Source organism: Schistocerca gregaria, chromosome X (assembly GCF_023897955.1).
Source record: "Schistocerca gregaria isolate iqSchGreg1 chromosome X, iqSchGreg1.2, whole genome shotgun sequence".
Classification (NCBI taxonomy): Eukaryota; Metazoa; Arthropoda; class Insecta; order Orthoptera; family Acrididae; genus Schistocerca; species Schistocerca gregaria.
In genome coordinates, this window is record NC_064931.1 from 524,387,289 (window position 1) to 524,397,857 (window position 10,569).

General features: G+C 46.4%; 1 protein-coding gene across 1 annotated transcript in view; it reads right to left on the bottom strand.

Annotated features, from left to right (window-relative positions):
• Window positions 1-10,300, bottom strand: part of LOC126298181 (uncharacterized) — a 157,775-nt gene extending 147,475 nt beyond the window's left edge. The window contains exon 1 of the mRNA XM_049989489.1: window positions 10,222-10,300. Coding sequence (XP_049845446.1) covers window positions 10,222-10,300 — 79 coding nt within the window. The remainder of the gene's footprint in view (window positions 1-10,221) is intronic.
• Window positions 10,301-10,569: the final 269 nt, after the last annotated feature.

Here is a 10,569-nt window from a genome sequence, read left to right on the forward strand (position 1 = left end):
GTTTTTTCCGTGACTATAAAACATGTTATCGTACTATCTGCAACAATGCCTGAAAGGATAGCCAGTTCCTCGATAAGCTCCACGACCGGGTGTTTCGCATTCTGTTGCATGCATCACATTCCATCAGTTATCATCATCCGGTTACACAACTTGATTCTATACGTATTCTTTAAGAGTGGATTCCTAATTGAACGTCCTTCACGGTTTGTAACTTCCAAGGAATTCATCTCCGATATTGATAGTGTGAACCTTTCCTGTCTGCGTGGCACGCCATTTTTCATTCGGTTTTCATGGTATAAGTTAATGTTCTGTTTTGAACATTTTTCGAATGTCGGCGACGGCCATTTTGTAAAGTGTAATACATACATCCCATAGAAGATTGATCTCTGCATCTCGCACACACTCATTTTCTATTGCCATCCTGACGCACATGGTAAGTCATTAGCATCTAATATTTTTCCTTTCATAAATGGTTAACTTGAGAAAATGGTGTATAATGCTCAACAAAAGAAGAATGAAAGTCCCAGATGAAGATTTTAGTGGATGGTCATCACAAATTAAGGTCACCTGGAAACAGAAATATGATGAAAAATTCACAGATAATGCCAGTTTTACTTTGGAATCACTACTCCGGTCTTTTCTAGGAATTTCGAGATAAGCTCTAATTGGAGCAAATGTTATCATTTCCATCATTTCCTTGGAGCTTTTGTCCCACTGCAACGCGGGGTCGGACATGTTACTATAGATTTGGCAGTGATAGTTGCAGTGGGTGGCCGGATGCTCTTCCTGCCAGAACCCCCAGGACGGAATTTGGTTACCCCAGCTGTCTGTGTCTAGTGAAAGCCATGTAATAGTGCGAACGTTTTCAAATGTCTGCGAGTTGTGTAACTGAGGCGGAACGCGAGGACCTGCCCGGTATTCACGTAGCGGGATGTGAAAAACCACATCCAGGCTGGCCGGCATACCGGCCCTCGTCGTAAATCCGCCGGGCGGATTCGAGCGGGGGCTGACGCGCCTACCCGACTCCAGAAAGCAGCGCATTAGCGCTCTCGGCTACCCTGTCGGGTCAATTACAGCAAATGTTATCTAGGCTACAAAAAAGAATGTGTTCGTTGGGTTCATATACAACTGTCAGATTGTCACACTATTCGACGAATTGCAGTTTTTTTTAGATGTCCTTAGCCTGCACGAGAAAGATGCTCATGCATTTCTGGCCTGCACGGGAGATGAAAGCCAAGCTCCCGCCATTAGAGTGATGAAAAGGGTTTATTGGGGTAACAGCGGATTAAACCTAGTGGAAAACAATACAAGACTGAAGATAATATCTTCGGATTGGATTGGATTTTTTGGGGGAGGGGACCAGACAGCGAGGTCATCGGTCTCATCGGATTAGGGAGGGACGCGGAAGGAAGTCGGCCGTGCCCTTTCAAAGGAACCATCCCGGCATTTGCCTGGAGTGATTTAGGGAAACCACGGAAAACCTAAATCAGGATGGCCGGAAGCGGGATTGAACCGTCGTCCTCCCGAATGCGAGTCCAGTGTACTAACCACTGCGCCACCTCGCTCGGGAATATCTTCGGTAACCTACTGTTAGACTCGTCGAAACTTCTGTACGCCACTCAAAACTGAAGACGTGGTAGAGACTGTTTTGAATCATGTTAACTCTCGGTGCAACAACCAGACGGGGTTGTAAACCGTCGGCTGGGGCAATCCTTCACAGCTTTAGCTTGGTGCCTGGTAATTTTAATCTTTTTCCGAAAACTAAAGAGTTTTTAGTGCAAAACGCTTCTAAAATGACGAAGCGCTCAAAGAATCAAAACTATGCAGTGATTTTGTTGAGAGGTGGATGAGTATAATCATATTATTGAGAAAGTTGTGTGAACGAAGTTTTTCTTTTGGTTGAGATAATTCCCAAATGTTTTTTTGCTTTCTGCACAGCTCTAGTAAATGGCATCAGCGAGAACCATGGTTGGAAGGCGCCAGATTTACTGTGTTCTAGTTCTTGGTCACAGCAAGATTCAAGCTGACCCGTGAAGTACTGCTTACAGGAACTATCCTGTCATCGAAAAACACCTCGTAATACTGCCATAGATGCACAGGATGTGTATGCCCTTGCAGTGCCCTGCATGAAAGAACATAGGTCTTTGCGTTAGTTGTTAGTTCTCTGCAGGATGGTTGCAGTGTGTTGTTCAAATGCTTATTAGAACTTACAGACTGGTGCAAAAAGATCGGTCCAGTAATTCGCGTTGCACTAACTGTAGACCACACAAGTATCTGCGCTTCATAAGGAGGCTCTTGATGTAAGTGATGAAAATTTTCAGAATTCCATAGTCGACTGGACTGCAAGTTCGTGCACCCCATAAATGCCGCCATACTGCCTTAAAAAAATCGAACACTTTCGGATCAACCTCTCCACCGTGCAGCCAGCTGCAGTACTCACGCCGGAAGACAATATCTGACTTGGTCATCGATGCACTTCCATTACTTTATAAAGCAGTTTGTGTATAGCTTGTGAACAGATCCGTCTGATTCTCCATTAAAGGGCACATTGTCTTTCTCGGACGTCTTTGAAAGGCCGCTCCTGTCTCATACAGTTTTTTATTATTGGCTTTTAGGTCTCTATCCACACGACCATCTACATACAAAGTTTAATATTTAGTATTTCATTATTAATATTTCTATGATGTTTTTAACTGGCTTAAGTAGGGTAGATACAACATTTTTGCTTAAGTACGTGGGGAGATATTACCACGTAGAACGAAGGGCCAGAATTAAGCAGAATGTGATACTGCGTTTTTACGCCAGTTAAAACAAAATAGTAAAATAGGGAGAAAACCGTAATGGAAGGTGCGCACTGCATAGCTAGATGATTAACAGATATACATTACTGATAAAGGAACTACAAATATATTTGCTACAAACGCACCAGAAGAGCCAGTTGTAACTGATTGTATTAACTCGTGTAAATTAAGAGGCAATTAAAAATTATAAGTCTCTTTAATCTCAAAAGTGATTGATCCAACTGAATATATCTATACTACGTATTTAATGTATCCGTGATTCCACGTTCCCAAAGCGCTGATTCAACGAAAAGAATGCGGTTTGGTGCTGTCGGTAGAATACATGATTGAACCTCAATCGTGCTGTATGTGGATACAAACTTTCTTCTTCGCCAGAAATGCATCTGTTTCCCAAACTTGAAGAACGCGTTCGAGGACTTCACATTGAAAGTGATGAAACGGTTCAAGCAGAGGCGAAGTTGTCGCTCCATTAAACAAAGTTACACATTCTACAGCGATGGTGTCAACAACCTGGTCTCTTGTTGGCAGAAATGTGTTCGTCGTGAGAGTTCCTATGTTGAGGAATAAATATGTAGACATGAAGAATAAAGATGCACAATGTTGATAACGTCTGTTTTAGTTAAAAAGTTGAAAGAGTTTTCACATACAAAAATCTTAGGCATTTCTTCTAAGCACGCCCTAGTAGTGTCACATAAGGATGAAACTTTAATCTACACAGGGTGGACCATTGATAGCGACCGGGTCAAATATCTCACGAAATAAACATCAAATGAAAAAACTACAAAGAACGAAACTAGCCTAGCTTGCAGGGGGAAACCTTCACCGCCTTATTAGATACGTATCATTACTATCCGAATAACGGTAACATTTATTCAGATACGCAGTACGATTGACTACGTTTTCTATGAAGATAACTAATTTGGCAGCAGATTACAAGAAAGTACTTTCGATCAGTCATCAGGAAGGGAAGTGAGTTTAGAATCGATAGTCATTTGGGAGCTGAATTTGGTGTGATTACGCTGTGCACCAGCCTTCTGAATCTTGTCAGTGTTTTTTTATGTGTGTGTGAAGGGACCTGTATTAAACTGCGACACTGAGTGTCAGGCATTTTATTATTGTGTGAGCGCTCATGCCAGTGACATGCAGTCGCAGTATAAAAACATCTGCAAAATTTGTGCAGTACACTTGTAATTATACTTGCTTTGAACGTTAACTGTAAAATCTTCGCTTTTCAACTACCACAGATTGGTACGCTTTCCAGCTGTCGTGCACCATCGAACAGTTCAAAAACAGAAACGAAGGGTGGCACCTGTTCTGGAGAAGAAAAAAGTAATCTCTCAATACAATGTTGCTATACGAGTAGATTCTAGCAGAAAAATATGTATCTACGTAGAGTGATCACGGTCTCAAACCCTCACTCATCATTCTGTTCCATTTGATACCGGTTAGCATAACCGTTCACTGTTTTACATTAATAGGTGCTATGAATAAGGAATATTTAATTAAAAATGTAACTCAAAAGAACTACTCCGAATTTCAGCCACGATGAAGTAATTATTCCCAAAATTTTAATTAATGTCTTTTAAGATAAACGCTTTTGCATCCTTACTCCAGTGGACACACTTCGAAGCAATTATCACTTTAGCAACTTGAGATGATAAAAATTAACATTTTATGGATTCTTCCGTCGTTGCTTGTCGAAAAATTTCACATAAACAAATGAGAAACACGGAATGAAGGTGTTCTACAATATTTATTTATTAAGTGAACCGATTTTCGGATTAGAAGGCCGCTTTTGTAAGTCACTAATGATCGTCTTCAAAAACTTCGAAAATGGAATTAAGCATGGAGACAGTGCTACACGAAAATAATGAATTTCAATTTGCAGTGCAACTGTGACATAGTTGAAAATCTGTAAGGTAAACAGTACATAAATCGATATAGAACAGCCTAGAAAACACTAAGACTAAACATTAAAAAAATTGTTTGTAAAGGGGATGAGCTGGGGTGGGGGCTGGCAAAGACAATATAATTCTAATAAGGCTACATCTGAATATAAATGTTCTTTGCTACCAAAACAATGTGGAGCTGAAGTCGGAACATATTCGCAATTGTGAAGACATTTGTTTGTATTTCGTACACCCAGCGATAGCAGCCGTGTTCTTTCCTTCAAAAAATTATTCAAATGGATCTAAACACTATGGGACTTAACATCTGAGGTCATCAGTCCCCTAGACTTAGAACTACTTAAACCTAACTAACCTAAGGAAATCACACACATCCATGCCCGAGGCAGGATTCGAACCTGCGACAGTTGCAGCAGCGCGGTTCCGGACTGAAGCGCCTAGAACCGTTCGGCCACAGCGGCCGGTCAAGCGATGGTCCTCGCAGACGCTGCGTGAGACGGGCCCCGCACACGAGATGACCTTTAACTTGTGTGTCGGCCGCCCCGGTAACGAGAAGACGTTCAGTCCACGGTCACGGTGATGCCATGGTCATTCACAACTAACCTAATTAATTGCGATACACAAGAATGTCGCATATGTACCATTAACATCAAAGACATTCGCACTCCGGTAAAGGTACAAATATTAAGGGATTCCCTACGAGCGGCGGACATGGATATTGTTTCCCTCCAAGAGATGCGACCAGACGTAAGGCTGGACTTTACGGTTGCGACGCTTATAGTTTACCAACCGCAGAAGGTAGTGGTGACACGGCCATACTGTTGAGGGAAGGGACTGAGGCGTCGGACGCGACTTACCTTCTGTCGGCGAGCCGTGTCGCGCCGACTGTCGTGCAAATGGTTCAAATGGCTCTGAGCACTATGGGACTTGGCATCTGTGGTCATCAGTCCCCTAGAACTTAGAACTACTTAAACCTAACCAACCTAAGGACATCACACACATCCATGCCCGAGGCAGGATTCGAACCTGCGACCGTAGCAGTCTCGCGGTTCCGGACTGAGCGCCTAGAACCGCTAGACCACCACGGCCGGCACTGTCGTGCAGTGTATGTGCCATCAGACTCGTCGGAGCGCCGAGAAAGGACCTTCTTCTATCCGAGGAGGTAACCTCCTTGTTTCAAGGAAATGCGGAGCATTACATAGTGGGCAGCGATTTCAGCTGTGTTCTGCTGCCCAAGAACCAGTGCACGCACTTCGTCTCCTGAAAAGCGTTGCACGCACTGGTACGGGATCTCGCATTGCAAGACGCCTGGATCCTACAACACGGTGACAGTCGCAGGAACACGTTTCTTACCAGCCACTCGGCCAGTCGCTTAGATAGGGTGTCCATTTCACGAGGGCTCCGCGCGGTGATAGTTGGCATTGAGATATGGCCAACGGCGTTTACTGATCACCAAGCTCATATCTGCTCGGTTGCCTTGCCTCGACAACAGAGAAGCGTAGTAGGGGACCAGAGAAGCTGAACGTCTCCCACCTCGGCGATGACGCCTGTAACCGTGATATTGAGGGTACTTGGCGCCTATGCCAACGGCCCCAACGAGCTTAGAGTTCCAATTTGCAGTAGTGGTTTAGTTGTGTCAAACCTGCCGTACGCCGGGCATTTATCGGCCATGGCAGAGATAAGTCCGGGTGACAACGGGTGACTTCAAACTTTTATTACACAGTATTAAAGGAAACGACAATGCAACCGCCGTCACCATACCATCAACGCATCAAAGCCCGCCTGCTCCAACTCGCTGCGGTGCGAATGGAAGGCGTCAGAGTCCGTGCGAAAGTGCAAGACAGTTTTCATGGCGAACGAGCATCGTTGCATCACACAGTCAGAGACGTCTGCGGAAACGCAAGCTCATTACGACATTCGAAAGGGTGGAAGGACGGCAAGCTGCGACACAAACAGATATTGCCCGCGTTCAGCAATTACTATCGCAAATTTAAGGTGGGGGCTGAAGAAGCAACATGAGACTGGAAGACATACTGTACGACATTCCAGCAACCGAGGCTGTGCAGGGTGACGACGCGCTTTTGGCAGACTTTACACAGGACAAACTGGATATGGCCCTCAAGAGTGGTGCTTTCAACGAATCACGTGAGCCTAATGATCCCCCTATAGAGTTTTACCTCTCTTTCTCCGGTTTATGGGCCCGAATGTACACTCCTGGAAATTGAAATAAGAACACCGTGAATTCATTGTCCCAGGAAGGGGAAACTTTATTGACACATTCCTGGGGTCAGATACATCACATGATCACACTGACAGAACCACAGGCACATAGACACAGGCAACAGAGCATGCACAATGTCGGCACTAGTACAGTGTATATCCACCTTTCGCAGCAATGCAGGCTGCTATTCTCCCATGGAGACGATCATAGAGATGCTGGATGTAGTCCTGTGGAACGGCTTGCCATGCCATTTCCACCTGGCGCCTCAGTTGGACCAGCGTACGTGCTTGACGTGCAGACCGTGTGAGACGACGCTTCATCCAGTCCCAAACATGCTCAATGGGGGACAGATCCGGAGATCTTGCTGGCCAGGGTAGTTGACTTACACCTTCTAGAGCACGTTGGGTGGCAGGGGATACATGCGGACGTGCACTGTCATGTTGGAACAGCAAGTTCCCTTGCCGGTCTAGGAATGGTAGAACGATGGGTTCGATGACGGTTTGGATGTACCGTGCACTATTCAGTGTCCCCTCGACGATCACCAGAGGTGTACGGCCAGTGTAGGAGATCGCTCCCCACACCATGATGCCGGGTGTTGGCCCTGTGTGCCTCGGTCTTATGCAGTCCTGATTGTGGCGCTCACCTGCACGGCGCCAAACACGCATACGACCATCATTGGCACCAAGGCAGAAGCGACTCTCATCGCTGAAGACGACACGTCTCCATTCGTCCCTCCATTCACGCCTGTCGCGACACCACTGGAGGCGGGCTGCACGATGTTGGGGCGTGAGCGGAAGACGGCCTAACGGTGTGCGAGACCGTAGCCCAGCTTCATGGAGACGGTTGCGAATGGTCCTCGCCGATACCCCAGAAACAACAGTGTCACTAATTTGCTGGGAAGTGGCGGTGCGGTCCCCTACGGCACTGCGTAGGATCCTACGGTCTTGGCGTGCATCCGTGCGTCGCTGCGGTCCGGTCCCAGGTCGACGGGTACGTGCACCTTCCGCCGACCACTGGCGACAACATCGATGTACTGTGGAGACCTCACGCCCCACGTGTTGAGCAATTCGGCGGTACGTCCACCCGGCCTCCCGCATGCCCACTATACGCCTTCGCTCAAAGTCCGTCAACTGCACATACGGTTCACGTCCACGCTGTCGCGACATGCTACCAGTGTTAAAGACTGCGATGGAGCTCCGTATGCCACGGCAAACTGGCTGACACTGACGGCGGCGGTGCACAAATGCTGCGCAGCTAGCGCCGTTCGACGGCCAACACCGCGGTTCCTGGTGAGTCCGCTGTGCCGTGCGTGTGATCATTTCTTGTACAGTCCTCTCGCAGTGTCCGGAGCAAGTATGGTGGGTCTGACACACCGATGTCAATGTGTTCTTTTTTCCATTTCCAGGAGTGTATAAAGAACTTATGCTACTCACCCACCGACTTCCCATAAAATTTACAGCAGGCATCATCATCCATGTGCCTAAACCTGGCGGAGACCGGCGCCCGCAGGACTATCGGCCCCTGGCTTTGTTAAACGCCGACTATAAGCTTTTTACACACAGCCTCCGTGCCCATCTGCAATCCACAGTCAAGGGTGCAATACATGCCAATAAAATGTTACTTGGTGGAAAGAGCAATATTCATACGGCGTTGGGATCGTATAGGGACGTAATCGCACTTATGTGGGCATACGACCTCAGGGGCGCCTTTGTCCTGGTTGATTTCGATCACGCATTCGAACGCGTCGATTACAGTTTCCTGCGTGCCGTCATGGAACGCATAGGCCTCCCCCGATTTTTTGTCGATGTGGTCCTGCGCTTGATTCACGGAGCAAATTAGAGGGTAATGGTGAACGGTTATCAATCAGAGCCCTTTGCTATCGAACGCTCCGTGAGGCAAGGCTGCCCCTTGTCCACCGTTTCATTTGCAGTAGCTCTCGAGCGATCCCTATATGACCTTAGCTGACACTTGGAAAGGATATGCCGACGATGTCCTATTCCTGGCCAGACCAGGGGATGACATACAACGGCGCAACGATGGCTTCAACAGAACGGTACTGTTGCGGGCAGTATCATCAACCTGCGGAAGACGAAGTATATGGATGTCGACAGGGGGCTGGCCCCGGGAACGACCGTGCCCGTCACTGAAGTACCGCGCTCATATGTTTAGGGGTACTCTTTCATGGCCATATTCAACGTACTGCAGCGATCACATATCGTTGGCTGATACAAAAAATACATGCACTTGTGCTACCGATGCCCATTAGGACTGCTACAAGGCTACAAGCTGCATTTCGATTTTTTTGTATGCTGAACATATTTTTAAAATATGTGACGACACCCTCACATTGCCCTCACATGAATGTGGCGTAGGTTTGACCAATGTCAGTAACAGAGCGCGGGCACTGTTTCTTGGAACCATACGCCAACTGTGGCATTCTGAGCAAGTCAACCTGAAAGACACCGTGATCGACGCAGTGGCGCCACAGTCGCTGCACCCTCCAATTCCTGTCAGTCATACTTCACCGCCATTTAATCATGTTTGGACGTTCCCAGTGGACTATGGTTATTTGCTGGATGTCCTGCGCTCTACACGATCACCCGCGACGAAGGATTATTACCTCCAATTGGAAAGAGATCAACAAGCCAAATGGTTTAACGACGCTACCTCGCCGCACGATGGAAGGTATGGCATGCGAGTCGTCTATCCTTTCTCCGCACGGAAGTTCGGACTTCGTGGTTCGTGATGGAGAATGACAAATTCGATAATCACCAACGGTTACACTCAATTCATATGATGGACTTGCCTTTGTGCCCACTTTGGGCAGTAACTGATTCTGACGCTCATAGGTTGATATATAGTACAGCGGATGTATGTTCGTTGCCCACACAATGAATGTTAGTTCTACTGTTACCCGCGTCGATTGATTCCGAAGCTCTTTTCCACCCCGATGCCATCTACTTCCCAGCCGTCCGGACAAAAATTCAAATGGCTTTAAGCACTATGGGACTTAATATCTGAGGTCATCAGTCCCACAGACTTAGAACTACTTAAACCTAACTAAACTAAGGACATCATACACATCCACGCTCGAGGTAGGATTCGAACCTGCGACCGTAGCAGCAGCGCGGTTCCAGACTGAAGCGCCTAGAACCGCTCGGCCATCAGGACAAATGCAGTCAATCGGACGATCTCCGTCCTCAGCTGTTGTAGAGTTTCTTTATCTAGTTAGTATGTTACTTACTTTGTCATTAAAACAAAAATAAATAAATCAATCAATAAAAAGAAGAACCCTTTGTATCTTTCCCTTCGCCCTCTTTTCCCAGAACCATAAGCAGGACGACACGGTAGCCAGGCCTCTCCGCCGCCATGATCCACCTCTCCCCCCCCCCCCCCCAACCATGCCCCACCTCAATACTAAAAGAAAGATAAAAGGGGAGGCTTTTTTTTTAAAAAAAAAAAAAGTGGTTAAGGCAACTTGTTACCAATACATTGTGCAGCTGAAGTCTGATCATATTTGCAAACTAAGAAAACTTTTTTTAAAATTTCATACAGGTATCGATCGCTACAGTGCATGCACGTCTAAAGAAAATTGCATAGTATACAGTAAAAAAAACAGGCACTAAAATATAGTATTTGT